Genomic DNA, 20,201 nt, shown 5'->3' on the forward strand with positions numbered 1-20,201 from the left:
ATTACATCAACTTAAAAACAGAAAATAATTAATTCGCAATTTTCCAGTCGATGTTGGCCCAGTCGCGCACGAATTGTGTTCTTCATTTTTTTTTATTTTTTGAAAAAATTCGAATCGATTAAATTACATACCGAATCATATTTATGTTCATTTTGGTTCGCCATTGTGATTCGATTTTAACTTTTAGTTTGTTTTAGTTTAAAGAGTGTTTTCAGAGAGTTTTTAAAAAGATGTTAGAATTTTTGAGTTCGAAAATTATGCAGATACAATTTTGAAAATACATTATATAAAGAATGGGCAATAAAATGAAAAAGTGGCGAAGTTTTATAATGTCCGATTTCCAATCTAGCAAACAGAAAAGATATAAAAAATTAAGTCAACTGTCGTCAAAGTTAAATTATAATATACTACTCGTTGTAATAATAAAAGTTAATCATCGTCATCAGTCATCACAGTACAAATACAAGCTTAAATTTGATCAAACAAGTCTCAACTCTCAAGTACTATCTCTTACCTTCTCAGAAATCTCAGTGTAAAGAAAACCTAGTTGAAGGTGAAAATGTCGGGATCTCGAGTTTCTATGCAAGTTGGGAACGATGGCGTTGCTATCATTACTATTTCGAATCCTCCTGTTAATTCTTTAGCAGTTCCCAGTAAGTTAATTCTTTAATTTTTCTTTCAATTTAGTTTCGCTTTGATGTAAATTTATGGTTTTATCTTTTTCAATTTTTTATGTAGTAATTGCGGGAATTAAAGAAAAATACGATGAAGCTATGAAGAGAAGTGATGTCAAAGCTATTGTTATTACTGGTAAGTTCAAATGATTATTCGGAATTGTTGCGATAATAAACATTGAATAAGTCCGTAATGACTTTAGCGGTTTGCTATTCATGTTTCTTGTTATTGATCTGCTAATCATAGTTATCAATAAAAAAAAAAAAAAAAAAATTCTAATATGACTGATTTTTGAGTATGTTTATATAGAGAATACATAGAATTAGCGATAAACTAGAATAATTACTAATATACTTACCTAAAAATATAACATAATTAAAGTAAATGAAAGTTTACATAATAACATAATACTTAACTATAAAAAAATATGACTGAGATAAAGGAGACTATGTTTTGATTGACAAGGATTATGGATGATTGGGGGAGATGTTGCTGATATACTCTTTTCCTTAACATGCCCCCTCAAGATGGACCGAGAAGGAATGTGTAATCTTGGAGAATTATAAATGATGATGAGTATGAACATAGTTGAAAGAATAATTTATCCATGGTCTGCTTGTTATGGAGCAAACTGAAATGGTGGAAGTTGCAACAGTTGGAGGAGTTGCAGATTTTAGGGTATGTTGGACCGTTGAAAGGTTTCATGATGACAATTAAAAAATTTATGTTTCATAATGAGGAACACGAAAAAGGGTTTTTTTATGCATTTTTTTAACATGAAGTTGAGGATTTGAGGGTTAGAGTATTGAGTACAAAAAAGAGTTTACGTCAAGAAATGAAGGAAATTATAATGAGAGTGCGAGATTGTAGAGAGTTGATGGCGAGTTTGGGAGTGTGATTCACGATACCACCATCAAGAGAAGGAAATTGAGTGGTTAAACAATTAAATTGGAGAAAAATGGTTGAGTTAGTAGTGACATAATTACTACCACCATTAAGTAAGGGAGAACGAAGGATAGTTGAATAATATATTAAATTAGAGAAAATGATCGAGTTAGAGTGACATAATCAATTAATCATGCAGCTACCATCATTTAATATTCAAGAAGTGGGATGGGAAGCATGGGAAAAAAGAGGGATTATAGCTTTGATACCATGTAAATGTTTGTATTACTTCTATGTTCAAAGTAAATAAAATTTAAGTTTATGTAGAGAATAATAGAATAATTAAAGATAACCTAGAACAATTACTAATATACTTACCTAAAAATATAATGTAAATAAAGGAAATAGAAGATTACATAATAACATAATACTTAAATATGGAAAAGTATGACTAAGGAGATAAAAGATTATGGTATGATTGGCAAGGATCATGGATGATTAGAGGGAGATGTTGCTGATATACTACTTTCCTTAAAATACGAATGAGAAAATCAAATTTACTTAAGAGATATTAATCTGCAAATCATGACTAGAAAACTGTAACTTGCACATTTTCACTTTCATGTGTCTTTTTTTATTAACTTGTGCATCAAAATTTATTTTATTTCTTTTTGAGTTTTTAATTCAGGGTTAGACGAGAAAATCCCTACTGTACTACTAAAGAAAAGAGCGAATTGTTTCGTTCTGTAGGTGGTGAGGATAAAACTCGTGTCATAGGGGTGAATGGGAAAACACTCAACCGCTTGTCTAACCTATGATTCTCCATTTGATTAAGTTAGTAGTTGTTATTGGTTTAATTTGCTAATTGTCAGCTGTTGTTTGATCAATAAATTATTGTTTCTAGTCAATGATCATGTGGATACTGTTCATTTTAGGTGAGAATGGGAAGTTTTCTGGTGGTTTTGACATCAATGTTTTTGAGAAAGTTCACAAGACCGGTAAAAGTTTTACTTACTTCATTGACATTGATATTTAGAATTTGTACTAGAGAGGAATTGATTGTGGAACTACTTGCTTTGTCAGGAGATTTGTCTATAATGCCGGATGTATCCGTTGATCTTGTGGTCAACACAATTGAAGGTCCTTGATTTATTCAACTTTTGTTTTGTGCTTCATATGGTGTTGCATTTTGGTCATGACTTTTGTTTTGGTATTTAGATGCACGAAAGCCATCAGTTGCTGCCATACAAGGACTTGCACTTGGAGGTGGCTTAGAATTGGCTATGGTTTGTGCTATTTTTTTTCCTTTTATTTAAATGTCTCTTTTTTGTATCTAATTTATTTTTAAAAAATATGGTTGAAGAAGGGAAGAAAAGTGAAGTTTTACCAAAATAAAAGTCAAGACATCAAATATTTCTTGATAGTTAAAGAGTAGGTAGTGAGATGTTTATTTCCGATGAGGAAGTGAGTAGCAGGTATCTATAATTTTTTTCTCTTTTTGCTACCTTCAAAATTGATCATGAAGAATTTTGTCTACAGGGATGTCATGCGCGCGTTTCTGCCCCCGGAGCGCAACTTGGATTGCCTGAGCTATCACTAGGAGTTATTCCCGGTTTTGGAGGTATAAAGTCTTGCTTTTCACACTATTTAAATGCTAAAGTCATATAGTAATCCTGATTGTGTTCATTTACTCAGGAACACAACGTCTTCCTAGGCTTCTTGGTCTACACAAGGCTGTTGAGATTATGTTGGTAAGCTTTACTTTTTCTTATCCATCATCTGTTAAAAATGCTTCATACAGAAGGTGCATTATTGTTGTCAGTTTCCCAACTTTGGACCATAATTGTCCATTCCAAATAGTTTGGGTACTTGTAGAAACTTGTCTCAATGCGGATAGGAATTTCATTGATGACCAAAATTTGAAATTCTTACTAATGTAATTTTGATTTGTGTGCCTTTCATCATGCCGGTTAAATTCAAAGTTACATATAAGTTTATGAAAATTTTTATCCTTTGTATGGGAAAAGATGGAAAAATTTTTAATTTAGACTGATTTTCACTTTAGTTATATGTTCTGGAAAATCAATTTATGAGAAATGCATGCAGCATGGCTATGTATGCACTTGATTAGTTATTCTCTTTTTTCTAATAGTGATCACTTGGTAGTAGGTTGCCCATTGTGTTACCAGCTTGAGTAGCATGAAAGATAAGACAGCTCAACTTATGTTGTGCTTTTCTTAAAACCACTCCTAACATAGGTGTATTAGTCTGAAAAGCATCCTCAGGTCAAAAAATTATTCATACAAGTATAGGTTTTCATTCAGGCCATCAGATTGGTTTCAGGTCACGTAATTCCTATCAGGTCAAAATTGGATCTTGTATTCACTTTAGTTTCCATATCATTTTAAATCCATTTTTAAAGTCAGGTCAAAGTCATATTCGATTATACTAGTCAAGTTAAAGTCATGTCGAGTTTGTTTTGAACACCTCTACATACAAGCCAAACCACCCAAAAGTCTCTAATCCTAAGTAACTCACAATCAAGTTTTGATTACCCTTTTCCCATCGACAACATCACTCTAATAAGAAACCTAAAAGCATTTATATGAAAATGAAAATGTTAAAATTCCAGCTAAACACAATCAACTGTGCAACAAAGAAATATGTTAATTGCAGTATCATTTAACTTCAGCTTCTATTATGAAGTCACTAGCATATTCCAGTTTAAAATATGGCCTGGAAAACATTAATGCTTCAATTCTCCTGGTCTGCCATCAATAAGTTCTCAACTCAATTAAAATGGGCTAAGATGTAAGAGGAACTAAATTTTGTGGATAAAGAGCCAAGGGTCAGTGAGGTTAGTTTAACATGCATACAATGCCATTAAAAATGAAGGGGGACATTGTAGGGGTGAAAATAATATTGGGTACAAAGTTGTTAGGGTCGGGATTCTACATAGAATCGTTTAGAGGGGTCCGTCAGATCGAATTGTAGGATCGTATGATAGTACAAATAAACATTAATATGCCAAAATATTTGGTGCCTAGTTATTATTATTCATTTTCAAAGCTTAAATGTGTGAATTGAAGTTTCTTGGACTTTATTTGTAAGAATGAAATGTAAAATTTTCAACAATTAGTTTAAACTCCAAATCGATAAAATAAACTTCAAATTTTTAAATTATGATTATAAAATATTCTATACATATGCGTGTATGTGAAAGAAATTAGTGAAAGATGATATATAAGAGAAATTGATAGTAATTATGACTAAATATATGAGATCAGATTGTTGGATTGTAGGATCGTAGAAACCGCACTATGAATCTACCTCTCAAAATTTTAATCCAATTAGAATTGTAAGATTTTATTCGCTCGCCTATTTTATGATTGTAGAATCGTAGGATTGTAGACTAGAATCCCAATTTTAATAACAATGATTAGGTATACTATCAAAGGGAAAAGAATTTTATGTGAATGTTTTTTTTTTTTTTTTTTTTTTTTTTTTTTTTTTTTTTAATAATTGATCATTGTAAAAGAGGCTACTCAACCTTCTTGCACAACAACTTATACTAGATTCATGTGTTTTTGTGCTAGATCAGTTAATTTCTTGTTCCTTAACGCATGCGAATTTGCAAGCTGGCACTTCAAAACGGATTATAATATTGAATGGCTTTACGATGTTAGGAGAGCAACAATCAAGGTTAAGGGTGAAGGAACTGGAGAGGAAATTTTTATCTTGAGGGAGCTAGGCCCCTATAATGATGGTTTACCCCCAAAATGGGAATATTGTACTAATTTCCCATTTTTTCCCAACAAATCCAATCTTCCATAAGTGTCTAGAAAATTTTCTCTCTCACTAACTCTTGGCTCTCATCCAAGTAAATCGTCAACATTATGAGGATCAGTAGGGATGATGGTTTGTTTTGACATTTAATGAGAAACTTAGATATGGTTTGTATGTTCGTAATTTGATGTTTGATGAAAACAAATAAAGGTTAATGTGCAAATTAAAAATTTTTAATTGTTATGTTCTCACGTCGATATTTTTATACTGTTGTTTGATCTTTAAAGGAGAGTACCAAGAATGATCAAACGGGCATATACCCAGACTATAAGAACTTAGGTTACTAGATAAAGAATTTGACACACTAACACAACCTTTTTTTTTTTTTTTCCAAAAAATGCTATCAAGTTGATATCTCGTTTCTAATAAACGACTGTTTAATGTGTGATGAATCTTTCCAATAGTTACATTCACATTTTTATAATTCTTAACTTACTATGCTCTCTGATACGTTGTCAAAGTCTTCAAAACCAATAACATCAGAAGAAGGCATGAAGCTCGGGCTTATTGATGCTATTGCGCCTCCTCAAGAGTTGCTGAAGGTAGCATGCATGTGGGCTTTGGATATTTCCGAGGGGCGGAAGCCCTTTGTAAGATCCCTCCACATGTCTAACAAACTAGGTTCTCTCGCCAAAGCACAAAATGTGCTGATGAAGGCTAGGCAAAAGGCGAAACAGACTGCTAGAAACATGCCTCAGCACCAAGCCTGTCTTGATGTTATTGAGGAGGGTATATTGCGTGGAGGCTATGCTGGGGTCTTGAAGGTATTTTAGTATGATAATTTCATTGCTTATGAGTGATTCTACAATAAGACATGATATGAAAATGCGCGTTACAGGAGGCTAGTGTTTTTAAGGAGCTAGTTCTAACGGATACTGCTAAAGGCCTGGTGCACAGCTTTTTTGCTCAACGCATGACATCAAAGGTACTAATTGTATCTCTTCTTTTCTTGGTTCTCTCACATTCTCTCTCTCTCTCTTACTCTCACTCATCATGCAAATGGTCAGAATTGATGAATTTTAAAAAATTAGTATCTTTGAGCCAAAATTGGATCTGACTTTTAAACATTTACTCATTGCATGTGCTATACTCTTGGCCTCTCTTCTATGTGACTTAAATTTTGTCTTTATCCTTCTGATCGCAGAATTGTCCATATTTGATGGAACCAAAGATTTATAGAAGTAGTTTTTTAAGTTTGGACTATAAATGGCTCATTATATCAAGTGCACTTTTTATCTATGTGAAGTTGCATATGATGCTTGCTTTCATGAGTCAATTGAAAAATCACCTTCTTGTTTTGTACATGGGTTAGGTTAAGTGCATCTGATCCCCCCCCCCCTCTCAAACTCTGCTTTAAGGAAGCCGCAGAATTGTATTTGGGCAGTTGAATGTTGATATAGACCAGTAATAGAATTGACAATTTTTTAATCCTTATCTCGGCAATGGATTTTTTTTATCTGGTTTTGATGCTAATGTGTTGTTTGACCTGTAACATGCATATAATAGCAATACTACCACCTTGCTACCTTAGGCATGCAAATATTTGGCACATGAAAACCTACATCGTTATTGTGTGAGTAAGGAATTAAAACTCTATAATTTGGAGCGCTGCTGCCATTACATTTGTTTGCTAAATTCACTGTTTTCTATCCCAGATGCCACATTTTGTGGGTTAAGCTTTAATTTTAAGGATTATCAACTTGCACTTTCATGGCTCTTATTGTCTGCTTTAACCAATAGTTTCATTTTATCTTATCAAACCTTGGATACTTTACTGAATCGACACAGTTAATAGCTCTTCCTTTCACTTGATGTTCATGTTTAAATCATTTTATTTTTGCTTATTGCTCTTATGGCAGGTTCCAGGTGTTACCGATGTTGGACTAAAACCAAGGCATATTAAGAAAGTTGCTGTCATTGGTGGGGGCTTAATGGGTTCTGGCATTGCAACAGCTTTATTGTTGAGCAATATACATGTTGTTTTGAAGGAAGTTAATGCTGATTTTCTTGCCAAGGGAATAAAATCTATTCAAGGTAGTTTATTTTTGTTTTTTTTGTTTTGGGGGTATGCTAGAAAAACTATACATGCAAGAGAGGAGAGTTAATTAATCCTTGTTGATGGTTTGAATCGAACACCTATCACCAAGGTGAGAGGGAAATCTTTCAACTACTAGGCTAACTCATGATTCAAGGTAGTTTATTACTCTGGCAAAAAATGGGGTGTTTTGCTCTTTTATTAATTGTTCAAGATAGCTCGAAAATGTTAGTTACATGACTGGATTAACTTTATATTTTCGATATATGTTTATTTAGTTTGATAGAATGTATTGACAAGTTCCATCTATATGACTTGTGGCAGGCAACGTCAGAGGCTTAGTGACTAGAGGGAAGTTGGTACAGGACAAGGCAGAGAAAGCACTTCTATCACTCAGAGGTGTCTTGGACTACTCAGAATTCAAAGATGTTGATATGGTCATTGAGGTTTGTTGTTATGAATGCTTTAGATTCACAAGGTTGTTATCCTTGATTGAGATGCTGGCCAAACGTTGATTTGTATTCTACAGTTTCAAACTGGTTCCAAATTTAGCAATCTTTAGATCTTTTAAGAACTTGCTAACAGTACTTGATACTATCTTTCAGGCTGTTGTCGAAAATGTACCTTTGAAACAAACGATATTTAGTGACCTGGAGAAAGTCTGCCCTCCTGACTGTATTTTAGCGACAAACACATCAACTATTGACCTCAATTTGGTTGGAGAAAGGACCAATTCTCAGAACCGCATCATTGGGGCACATTTTTTTAGGTTTGATGCTTTTCTTGTTTTTCAATCCTTTACAGTTGTGAGAATTTTGAATTTTTTGTTTGGCCACTTGATGTTCTTAAAATGACTTTGTTAGCTACCTATATCTGAAAGACCGTAGAGGGACAAAACTTTTATGTCTCCAGTGTCCTTTCCATTGAATTTATGCATTACTACTGAAAACGACGCTATATTAGAGTTTGAATGACGTGTTTCAAACTCCAATATCACAAAGATCGAGTGTATGAAGTCTTGTGATGAACAATACACTTTCAATGAAAACAATTTTTGTAGGAGATAATAATGCAAAAAAAATGACACAAAGATTTAACGAGGTTCACCCAATTAAGGCTACGTCCTCCGGTGTGTAGTATCTCACTTATATTATTACAAAGAAGTTCAAAGAACTCTCAAATGGAGAATTAAAATAGAGAAGAGATTAGGCTTGTGTTTAGGCTTAGGGTGTTTTGTGGATGGTTTTTGATGAGTATACAAGGTCACTATTTATAGGGACTGAGTTTATAACTGATTTACATATAAAAGACCACAAATAAATAGAGCAATTAACGCCTTGCAAGATCAATAGTTGCTGTCCAGTACCCCTGCTCGACCCTTGCTTGTTCGAGCACATAATCAGCTCGTTTGAGCGCTTTACAAATGAGGCCACTGATGTGTATCTGCTAGCTACTGTCTTCTGTCTATTGAAGTGCTCATTCGAGCCCAGACCTGGTTGTTCGAGCACTGCGCCGATCCAGCTTCTAATTGCTACTGGTTCCATGCCTTGCATAAGTTAAGATTCTCTTTTGTAAAAGCATTCCAATATCAGTTACAAAATCATCACATCTCATCAACCACTATTACTAAGACTCCTTCAATGCATTTTAACATAATGCATCAAACATCTTCATAAATTTCCCTCTTAATGTGCATACTCAATACACACACACACACACACACTTTAACACACATTAATTTACCCATGGGATTCCATCTCTATGCTCACATAATGCACAGAATTAACTTGGTGCACTCAAGTCATCAATTACACTAACATCTACCTTTAATAGGAGATTATTGTCGATTCAGGCTTGTTGCTTTTCTTTTTTTTTTTTTAAGTTGTGAGATATTTAGTGCTTGCTGATAAAAAAAACATTTGGCCACTTTATTGTTCTTAACGCTATCTTTGGATGACTTTTTTGGAAGGAAAGAAAAAGGAGACTTTGGTGTGTTTTCCTTCTAAAAAATTTCAATATTGGAAGGATTTATGTTTGTTTAAAATGTGAAGAAGTTCCAGTTTTCAATTATCTTCCCTCCATTTCTTTCCCGCTCCCTATTGTCATCCAAATCTAAATAAGGTTACATCCTATTTCCTTCCCTCCATTTCCTTTCATTTCCTCTTATCAAAACGTTAAAGATGGAAGTGGGTTGGTTGACATGATGGCTGCCCAAACACGACCCACCCAAGGCCCAATTCAACCCATGTCATGGCCCATCACGAAATGAGAAACATTGAGTTGCGCTTCATGCAGGTCGCGAATAATGGATTGGTTATTTAGGTACGACACGGCTTATGGCATGAGAATGGCCCACAGGGTAGGCACACGTGTTGACCCACTTCAGCAAAGCTCATGAGTTTCTTTTAATTAGTACTTTTTTAGACAATTTTCAAATATCAAGTTGAATAACTATTTAGAATTTATTTATCATAACTAAATAAAACGAGGTATTTTTCGAAGTTAGTAGTTCCTATTTTTCGAGTATTATTGGGTCGGCACATGGCATGACATGAGTCATGCACGACGTGACATGTGGGCATGAACCATGTATGGGTTTTATTTTTGGATTGCCAAACACGATATGATGCGACTCACAACACGACTTGGCACAAGTCATAATTGGCACAACATATGGGTATCCCAATACGACAAGATAGAGCCCGATTGGAAGGAAGTCTCATCGAGAGTTTGTAATAGAAGAAGATTAAAGTAATAAAAAGATTGTGTTTGTTGATAAAATAATGAGTGTAAGATCCATCTTTCTCATTTTCGTCATCCTTGCATAACTTTTTATTTACTTGAAATGGGGTTGTGACATGATTGCAATTCCCTAGCATGAACTTCCTCAATTGACCTTTTGCATATTTCTTTCGTCAAATGAAGATTCCTCCTGAACTTTGATGAACTTAATTTCTAAGAAACAATTAATTAAGAAGTCCAAGATTGAATTCTGAAATCACTTTGTTGTTGTTGCCTTAGTTTTGAGAGGCTCGAAGCACATTGAGGCAAAAACGTCCTTTTCTTGAGGCGCAAGGTGCGGGCTTTTTGTATGTGAGACGCACAATTACCCTAAATAGCTCCAAAATCAATTTTAAGATATATTTAATACTTAAAACAACATGAAATTTATATTATAATAACATACAAGTAAGATAAACACTACTCTAGCACATAAAGTCATAGGATAAGTCGATAAAATTGTCTTGCGTTGACAAAAGAAATAAAAACTAAAACAAAGACGAGGGTAAAGAAAGTAAATAGTGGTTTTTGATACTTGAAATGTTTTATGGTACACTTAACAAACACTGAAAATCTAAATTGGAATCATCGTCCTCATAAGCATCTTCCCCATCTCCTGTATAGCTCTCATCATTACTATTATCCTCTCCTTCCTCATCAAGGTTAAGCAATAACCTTTACTTTTTTGTTTCTTACCCCTCAATAGCTTATAGGCACAAATAAGGGGTTATTTTATCTTTTCATTCAATAAATAGCTAAGAATCAAGGGTTATTTCAGTATTATTAAGCAAAGACATGTTATTTATCAAAATCACATCTGGCATACACGACATGCAAAAGGCGCGCAAGGCGTGGTAGCAAGGTGCGCCTTTGAAGAGTCTCTAGTATAGTGTTGCACCTAGATTCATGAAGGCGTTTAAGTGATCGTCTCTTGGCGCCTCGCACCTAGGCGCGCCTTAGACAAGGTAAGAATTAGATCCATTTAACTCCAATGACTTACTTATGAGGTGGGTTCTCCACAAGTCACAGTTCTCATTCTTCTCAATCATCTGAATTAATTGTTCCATGACAGCTTTCTATTTTGAATACTAAACTTCTTCACGATATTCGGTCATTTAATGATTGTTATATGGCATGACTCAAAATCTTCAATCTCATCCAATTCTGAAAATCTAGCACATAATTATGTGATATGCTTCTTTCTTATAAAACATGTAGCATGCTTATCTTCTGATTCTAATTCTGGAGTTCTGACTAGAGTACTAGTTTCTTGCTGATGATGCATAACTGGCTCATCAGTAGGAGGAACGACAAATATATTCTTTTCTTCTAATTTTCTGTCCCAATTCCACGAAGATTTTTCATCACAGTAACATCATTGATTATTGCAATTTTTCTCATTTTCAAGGCTAAGATTTCTGTAACCTTTAAACTGAGAACTGTAATCGAGAAAGATTCATTCTTTGCTTTGTCATCTAACTTGCTCCTCTTCTAATCTAGAATATGACACGACTCAAAAGGTGTCATATGCTTAATTGGTTTTTGTTAAGGCTCGATTCTATAAATACACTCAAGTAAAAATAGCTTTTCCCGGTTAATCTTCGAAAGCCCTTTTCTACGGGTATTAATTTTTCCACCTCCATCATTATGCCATTGTTTCTTTCGAAAACTCCATTTCGTGGCGGCATATAAACAATTTCAACACCCTTCAACCACATAAATTGCACAATCATGTGCTTTTGTCACGATGCTTAAGATTGTTGACAACATCTTCTTTAACCTTATCTCCATATATCTGTATTTGATTTAATACGTTCATGACTTTTGTGTAGTAATCATTAATGCTTTATCTTTTTAAGTTTTGAGTCTGGTGGTCTTGGTCGTACTTCCTTGTAACTCTTTGAGCAAGGTATCCCAAGCTTGTCCGGATGAACTTGCAGGAACTATTCTTGGAAAAATTTGTATCTTTCACAACAACATTTTGATAGATCTGCAAAGCAATTTTGTGTTTGACAATCTCCTTCTTGGAAGGAGTAGCCTGCTTTGGTGGTGTGCCACTAGCATGAGAAAACATAGTTTTATCTTGAGAACCACTTTCCACTATCTTCGAAAAATCTCTGGCTCTTAAACTAGTCTTCATTTTGACACTCCAAAAATTATTCTCTCCTTTGAAAATGAGATTATGGTTGAAGGTATGAGATGTTGAAGACGAAAAAGTCATGCGTTTGGGTTTTTTGTGTTTGGATTTCTCTATGGATATATGTGAAACCAATGTCTAGAACTTATGGCTCTTGATAACAATTGTTGGAGAGAAGTAGAGACTAGACTTTGTAAGAGAAGAATTTTAAAGTAATAGAACGGTTGTATTTGTGTTTGTTGTTAATAAAATGATAAGTTCAAGATCTATTTATATAGGGTATGGAAGTGGTTTGATAATAATGGTGACATTTTGAAGACCCACAACCAACTCTTCATGTTCCTTTATGAATCTAGACTTATACATGTACTTTATTAATAAAAGCATTCAAAAGTCTACAAATATACTAAAGGTCTCTATACCATACTAAAAGTCTTTTTAATTAACTCCATTTGTCTCAAGAGTTTTGCTACACTCTTCTAAAATTTCATCCACAAATTTAACTTGTCATTTAATCCCATCCACACATTTCTCCCACTCTACATTAGTTACACCTTTTTACCCCATTTCTTCTTTTCTTTTGCTTGCACAAGATTTGTACTTGTAGCAAAAGCCATGTAACAAAAAGAGTAACTTTTATGAAGATTGTAGAGGGCCAAAGTTTTTTGTCTATTGTGTCCTCATTGATGTGATGTCTAAAATTCTACCTCTAATAGGAAATTTCTGTCTGTGTTCTTTACTGCTTTCATACTGTAGATTTTTTTTCGTTTCTTTCTATTACCACTTGTTCATGATGGCTTCGTTTTCTTCTTTATTAGAAGTCTCTGTTGTACTGACACAATTAATCTGTGGCAATCTATAAGCATTTAGCTCGTTCTTTTTAGCTCTTCTTAGCATGCTTCCATTTCTTCTGATATATTGAGGAAGTTGAACCTATTCTAAAACAACATTCAGATAAACCTTTAAAATACTTCTAGCTATAGAATTCAGACTCCATGGAAATGATGCCATGAACAAATAAAGCAATCTGTTACTGATTCTTTATTAAGGTGTCTAAGAAGTTTATTTAGTAGTGAATATTCAGTTGATCTGTCTTCTGCTGTTGTATATTTACTTTCATTTGGGTGATGTTGCTTTATATTCTACTAATTCTTGGGCTTTATTACTGACAGTCCTGCGCATGTCATGCCTCTACTGGAAATTGTGCGAACAAATAAGACTTCTGCTCAAGTTATTCTTGATCTCATTGCAGTTGGTAAGACCATCAAAAAGGTGCCTGTTGTGGTTGGTAACTGTACCGGGTTTGCTGTCAATAGGGCTTTCTTCCCATACAATCAGAGTGCTCATCTTTTGGCGAACTTGGGGGTCGACATTTTCAGGATCGACAAAGTGATTAGTGATTTTGGCCTTCCTATGGGACCTTTTCAGTAATTTTTTCCACCTCTTCATGATTTTTATATGATGCATTCATGTGCTTTTTTCAGAACAATCTTTCACTTTTGTTGGGCTTAACCTTTACGGCCCGTTTGGTAGGTGGTAATAAACGGTGGTAATGGTAATGAAATACTAGTGTAATTTTGGTTGAAAAATCTTTTGGTTACCTTGATGGTCATGCTTGTCCAACTTCAATCATCTCATTTTCTTTATAAAATTCATTCCAATGCATTACCATTGGGAGAGGTGGTATTAAGTGGTAATGGAAATTTGTAAACAAAATTTTTTTTTTGTGATTAAAGTTTCAGTACCATGGGAATGATATGGAACTTTTGATGAAATTTTACACAATAAGTCATTCCCATTACCACCATTTAATACCACTAACCAAATGGGCGTTAATGTTTTAGCTGAAGTATGGTAGTTGAATCTTTGTTCATATCTATAGGCGGCACAAAATCTTATTAACTAAGGGTTCTTATTTTTTTTTAATAATTGCTTGTTTGGACTTGAAGGAACTGCATAGCCATTCTTTTATGCTTTTGTGTAGAGGTGTTCTTTCGGGTCAGGTGCTTCGGATCCGTTCATAATCAAGTCTTATGTTCACATTGGTTTTTACATAATTATGATTCATTTTGAAGTCAAACTAGGGTTCGGTTTTAACTTCAAGGTCCAGTAAATGTTGCACTGTTGAGTTTGTTTTGAACACCTCTACTTTTGTGCATCAAGGAGTGCCTAATGGGAACCTTCTTTATGGATGATAAACCATCTCATTTATCTACACATTACACTTCTATTTTCCTGGTCATTGTGTCTTCATTATAATCTGAATGATGGCTTTGGGGATGATAACTTGGTATTTCTTTAATTTACCAGGCTTCAAGATTTAGCTGGATATGGAGTTGCACTTGCAGTAGGAAAAGAATTCTGTGCCGCCTTCCCTGATCGTACTTTCAGTTCTCCTTTAGTCGAACTTCTTGTCAAAAATGGACGAAATGGTAATTGGTGAATTTGTAGGTATTAGTTGGTTTTTCGAGTGAGTTCTAGCATTTATATTTTTCTTATATATTTTTTCGTTTTTTTTTACATGAAAGGTAGAAACAATGGAAGAGGATACTATTTATATGAAAAAGGGAGCAAGCCGAAACCTGATCTCTCTGTGTTAACCATCATTGAAGAATCTAGAAGGTTGACAAATATTATGCCAGGAGGAAAGGTAAAGATGTGATTAAAGCTTTCTCATACCAAATGCTATTAGTAATTAATGGATCTTTCACGAGTTTATTCCTTCGATGCAGCCTATATCTGTATCTGACCAAGAGATCTTGGAGATGATACTCTTTCCTGTAGTGAATGAGGCATGTCGTGTTCTAGATGAAGGAGTGGTGGTTCGAGCATCTGATTTAGATGTAGCTTCTGTTCTTGGGATGAGTTTCCCTTCATATCGGTCTGTCTTTGACTTGACTGATTTGAGTTTGTCTGAAATTTTTTAAATAGTTTTAACTAACATTTTTTTTTGTTCTAGTGGTGGTCTTGTATTTTGGGCAGATACAGTTGGAGCTAGCCACATATATGACTGTCTGAAGAAGTGGTCTAACCTGTATGGAAATTTCTTTAAACCATCACAATTCTTGGAGGAAAGGACTAGCAAAGGCTTGTTACTGGTTAGTGCATCATCCTGATTACCTGCTGCCTTCTTTTTTTTGTTTTGATTTCTTTGACCGTAGGAGTAATTGATTTCTTAGATTCATGAATACTAATCAATTTGTCGATTCAACCATTGAAAGACGAATAAAGACGTGGAAACCGTGTGTATATTAGAGTTGCTTAGATATATAGCTGTTGAACTTTGTGATGAAGAAATAAGAGAACATTGCCTCACATTTTCACATGTTGTCTTTCTTGCAGAGTGCACCTGCTCCACCATCTTCTTCAAGATCACGCTTGTAGATGGTATGTCGTCCGGGATTTCCACCAGCATGTTCACAAAATTATCCTGTACCAGCTATGGCGTCACTTCAGTGGCTCATTACATGCAACAAGCTAACTCTCGGCGTTGAGGGAATAAGGACCAAACAAAATGTATAAAATATACTTCATGATATTGAAATATTAGAAAAGAAATAAAGTAGCATTATTTGTAGAACTGCATATTTATGGTTCTTGAAAGTCTTGTTCTTTTCTTAACTCGTATGATTTTGGCTCTTCGAATTCTTAGAGGGACGAACAATTACAATAATCAGTATCTGAATGGATGATAAATGTTAATTCTGGCAGGTTGTAATAGCTTAAAGATACTGAAACTGTAGCTTCATTATGCACTACTGACTACAGTTTGATATTTGATGGTAATTGAGATTTTGGTCACGCTTGAAGATAGCTCTGACTGAAACTCTTGCAATGCACTAAAAATATTAAGGCATTATTTGTATGCTTTTACTAGTTTATTTTTCTTGTTTACCTCACTATTTACTGAAGAAGTACACTTGATGTTTTTCTCCATAATTAAATGGATAATGAAATTTTTTTAGTAAAAGTAATATGTTAAATTGAAATGCTAGTAAATTCTGAGGCACTCTATTATTCTATTCAAAATTTTAGTTCGTGACTATAAATATTAATAGTATACTACAGTTTCTTTGTTTAGTAAAAGAAAATATCAAATTGTGTTTGCTCTAGGCAAAAACAAGCAAGTCTAATCCTCCTAAATACAACAAACAGTACAATTATCCTATATCCAAAAAACTAGAAAATAGAAATAATTTGCAGGCATAATGGTGGGATTCAACTCTCTTGTCCAATTTCACCATCTAAAATTGCATGTCTTGTTAACACAATTTCCTTGACAAGATTTCTGTATGTAAAAGGTCTAACAGCAGCTCTCAGAAACAGTTCTGGTGGGATTCTACTCTTCTTAATCCTCTTCCTCCAAGGACCCATCCCTATCAACTTCCATTCTTCTCGACTCACCTTTGCTCGTTTACCTCTCAAAACAGTCTCATTGCCATCATCATCCTTCAAATTCTCGCTTTCATTCTTCTCGATCTCTCCCCTTAATTGCTTGGCATAGAATTTGCTCGATCTTTCCACACTCCGTTTCACAAGATTCTCCATCTCGTCGTTACTTCTTATTGCCTTGTCAAACTGTTCTTTCCAATACTTTTCATCCTCTTCGACATCCACATCCTCGTCTTGCAATCCCAATTCACCCTCTTCCTCATTCTCTTCCTCGCCATCATTTGTGTTCATCACAACATCATCATCATCATCATCATCATCTAGTACATAGTCATCCTCATCATCATCATCATTGTTCTCATCTCCATCATCCTCAACCCATTCACTAAACTCTTTCTCACTTACATTATCATTACTATAATTTGAACTAATATCATCCTCATCATCAGGAGCATCACATCCCAACTCCATTTCTTCTAATTTCACCTTCCATTCCTTAGTGTAAGGATGCAAAAGTTGAACAGGATGATTCATCAACAAAAACTCCAAGCATTTCGACTTATTTTCATCACTCAGTTTCTCATAAGCCTTCACCACATCATCCACAAAGGCCTTCGGACTCACCCTCACAAGCTTACACAACCCACCAAAGTAAGTGCACAATTGAACTCTACCCTCATCATCCTCCAACTCAAACAAAAAATCCTGCTCAGTTTCAGGATCAAGAAACGGAATCATCGCCTTAAAGAAGTTCGCTTGAGGCTCAAACCGGCATTGAAAAACCGGTCTCTTCACATAAATTATATCAGGTCTCATCCAAGCTGCACATTGAGTAATCAAACCCCTAGTTTTGTTCCCTAATCTACCCATCAAATTCCATTTATCCAACCTTTGATCACCAGCTTCAAGCACTATCTCACTCACCAATGTCCATTGTTCCCATGGCTTATCACTAAGCCGCCATCTCGGATGTCGAACAAACACCCAATAATTCTGGAAACCCACATTAGAATCAAGCTTATTCAACCTATTCCCAAAATCCTCACACATTTCATGTTGCTCAATCTTTTCCCACTCCTCATGACTCCTCACCTCACCTATAATTGTAGCGCACTCATCCGACATTCGACCTCGAATTGGGTCCCCAACAACAATCCCACGCCAAGAATATGGACCAAATTCACCATACTTATACCAATCATATGGGTGTTTTAAATTTGGATCATCTTTGCTCATAAACCTAACCATTCTATCGTACCCTAAACCAATCATCTGAAGTTCATCTTCTGTAAAATTATCAGCATGAGATTTATGTGGGTTTTTGAGTCGGTAAAACAAACTTTCAGCTAATTTGCGGGATTTTCTCCTAGCATTGCGTTTAGCCTCGCGACGAAGCTCAGCACTGCCTTCTATACGACCAGTTGTAGGTGTTTTCTTGCTGCGACCAGCTGCAGGAGGAAAAGGAAGACATTTGTGGGTAATTTTGGAAGGTTTAGGGTTTTGGAGAAAAAAAAGTTTTAGGAATGAAAGAGGAGATTTTGGGATGGAAATCAAAATTGGCTTAACTATCTTTTTTGATTTGAATTGAGGGTTTTTAGGGATGAAAAGAAAAGGGTTTAAGGATTTAGAAAAGGTGAGGTCTTGAGGTAACATTTGAGATTTGTTGGGTTAAGAATATTAGGAAGATGAAGGAAATTTTATGCAGAAAAGGTGAGTGATTTTGAGGAATATAACTCCTCTAGTAGATTACTAAGTGTTGGATTCAGAGTTTTGTTACAGGTCTTCCATGAAAGCAGCTTGACTTGACTGAGGAGAGTTTCAATGAGACTGTATTGTGTATTTCACCGATGATAAATTGATAATAGGAATTAGGAAGTATGTGCTAACTGCTAAGTTATCAGCTATGATAAATTGATAATTTTGATATATCAAAGTATTTTCTTTAATCTCCATTTTAGAAATTATTTGTAAAATTTTCATAATCACCATTTACTCGCTATTCGTGACGGTTAAAAATATATACTGACATTACCTTTCTAATAACAAATTCTAACTCATTTACCAATTGTGGCTAATTGAATATACTCATGAATTCTCTATCCACCTTATGCTTACCTCATATACACTCATTGATCTTATTGATTTATTTAAATTTTCATTTCAACCATCTCAAACATAAAATTTTAATGATATAAAATTAAAATTTACGATGAATAAGTCATCATATTATTAAAATTTAAACTTCAGATAATAATGTATGAAAGTATTATAAAATAGTAATAATAAATATTAGGAAGATGAACATATAAGACATGTAAGATCTTATATCCACCACTTACCCACTATGCATAGTAGGTTAGACTTTTCATACCATACCCACCCATTATCCACCAAATTTATACTTACACCTGCCTCGTCTAAGACATATGTGGTGTGAAATCCATAAAATTATGTCCATTTGCCAAATAAAATTAGGTTAAAACCTGAAAAAATATATTATATTCCTATTAATTTTCTATTAACCACCTAAATTGAATCATATTGTCATGAGGCCACTTCTTAAGCCTCAAACATGGAGCAAGGGGCAAGGAAGCATCGTGCCTATAAGGGTATTTTGTAGCACTTCTTACATAGAAAGATTTTCCATACTAAAGAAGACTATAGAATTCTTAAAAATATGGAAGATTTTAGAAGGTTTGAGAAGTATCTAGAGTGTTCTTCTAGAAGAAAATAGAATGTTCTGAAAATATATAGGTTGTTGTAGAATGTTTAGGAGGGGCTAGAACATTTTGAGAATCTTTGAAATTGTCTAAAATGTTTCATAAGACTCTAAAACACTTCAGAAGTATTATGTAAATACTAGAAGGACTTAGGTCATTCTCGGAGGGCCTACAACATTTTTGTATATTCATGTATATACTAAGTGTAGAATTCTCTCGAAAATCCTAGCATTGATGACTGTATAATGTTGTATATAGTAGGTTGTACATAGTTTAGTGAACTCTAAAACATTTACGGCTTGTTTGGTAGGTGTAATAAACGGTGGTAATGAGAATGAAAAATTAGTGTAATTTTGGTTGAAAAATCTCTTGCATACCTTGATGGCCATACTTGTCCAACTTCAATCATCACATTAATTACTTCATAAAATTCATTCCAATGTATTTTCATTGGGAGAGGTGGTATTAGGTGGTAATGAAAATTTGTAAATAATTTTATTTTGTGATTAAAGTTTCATTACCATGAGAATGATATGAAACTTTTGATTAAACTTTACACAATAAATGATTCCCATTACCACTATTCAATACCACTAACCAAACGGGTCGTTAAGGTAGGAAACCTTGCCTATAAATAGGCATCCAAGGTTGTTAGTTGAGTAATAGAACTTCCATATAAACTCTCTACTTAAGCCACTTACTTGTTCTTCTTTATTCTGAGTTGAGAATT

At 34.3% G+C, this 20,201-nt stretch overlaps 2 protein-coding genes across 2 annotated transcripts; one reads left to right on the top strand and one right to left on the bottom strand.

Annotated features, from left to right (window-relative positions):
* Window positions 1-441: 441 nt before the first annotated feature.
* LOC130814976 (peroxisomal fatty acid beta-oxidation multifunctional protein AIM1-like) lies at window positions 442-16,170 on the top strand. Its single transcript, XM_057681286.1, has 18 exons — window positions 442-653; window positions 739-810; window positions 2,496-2,558; window positions 2,644-2,700; window positions 2,779-2,846; window positions 3,100-3,181; window positions 3,256-3,311; window positions 5,868-6,170; window positions 6,245-6,331; window positions 7,266-7,440; window positions 7,766-7,887; window positions 8,047-8,210; window positions 13,532-13,786; window positions 14,670-14,791; window positions 14,888-15,009; window positions 15,092-15,240; window positions 15,319-15,457; window positions 15,702-16,170. Exons 1-18 carry the CDS (start codon window positions 560-562, stop codon window positions 15,741-15,743), a joined length of 2,172 nt encoding a protein of 723 aa, XP_057537269.1. The 5' UTR covers window positions 442-559; the 3' UTR covers window positions 15,744-16,170.
* Window positions 16,171-16,318: 148 nt separating this feature from the next.
* On the bottom strand, window positions 16,319-18,628 carry LOC130814977 (uncharacterized). The gene has a single exon (XM_057681287.1). It carries the CDS (start codon window positions 18,402-18,404, stop codon window positions 16,578-16,580), a length of 1,827 nt encoding a protein of 608 aa, XP_057537270.1. The 5' UTR covers window positions 18,405-18,628; the 3' UTR covers window positions 16,319-16,577.
* Window positions 18,629-20,201: the final 1,573 nt, after the last annotated feature.

The sequence above is a fragment of the Amaranthus tricolor genome, chromosome 6 (assembly GCF_026212465.1).
Source record: "Amaranthus tricolor cultivar Red isolate AtriRed21 chromosome 6, ASM2621246v1, whole genome shotgun sequence".
Taxonomy (NCBI): Eukaryota; Viridiplantae; Streptophyta; class Magnoliopsida; order Caryophyllales; family Amaranthaceae; genus Amaranthus; species Amaranthus tricolor.

Bases quoted from the DNA above. Each gene is read 5' to 3' on its own strand.
- LOC130814977 (XM_057681287.1), bottom strand. From the start codon at position 18,404: ATGTTACCTCAAGACCTCACCTTTTCTAAATCCTTAAACCCTTTTCTT.
- LOC130814976 (XM_057681286.1), top strand. From the start codon at position 560: ATGTCGGGATCTCGAGTTTCTATGCAAGTTGGGAACGATGGCGTTGCT. The intron at 15,010-15,091 runs GTAAAGATGTGA...CCTTCGATGCAG, and splicing joins ATATTATGCCAGGAGGAAAG to CCTATATCTGTATCTGACCA. The intron at 15,241-15,318 runs GTCTGTCTTTGA...TTTTTGTTCTAG, and splicing joins ATGAGTTTCCCTTCATATCG to TGGTGGTCTTGTATTTTGGG.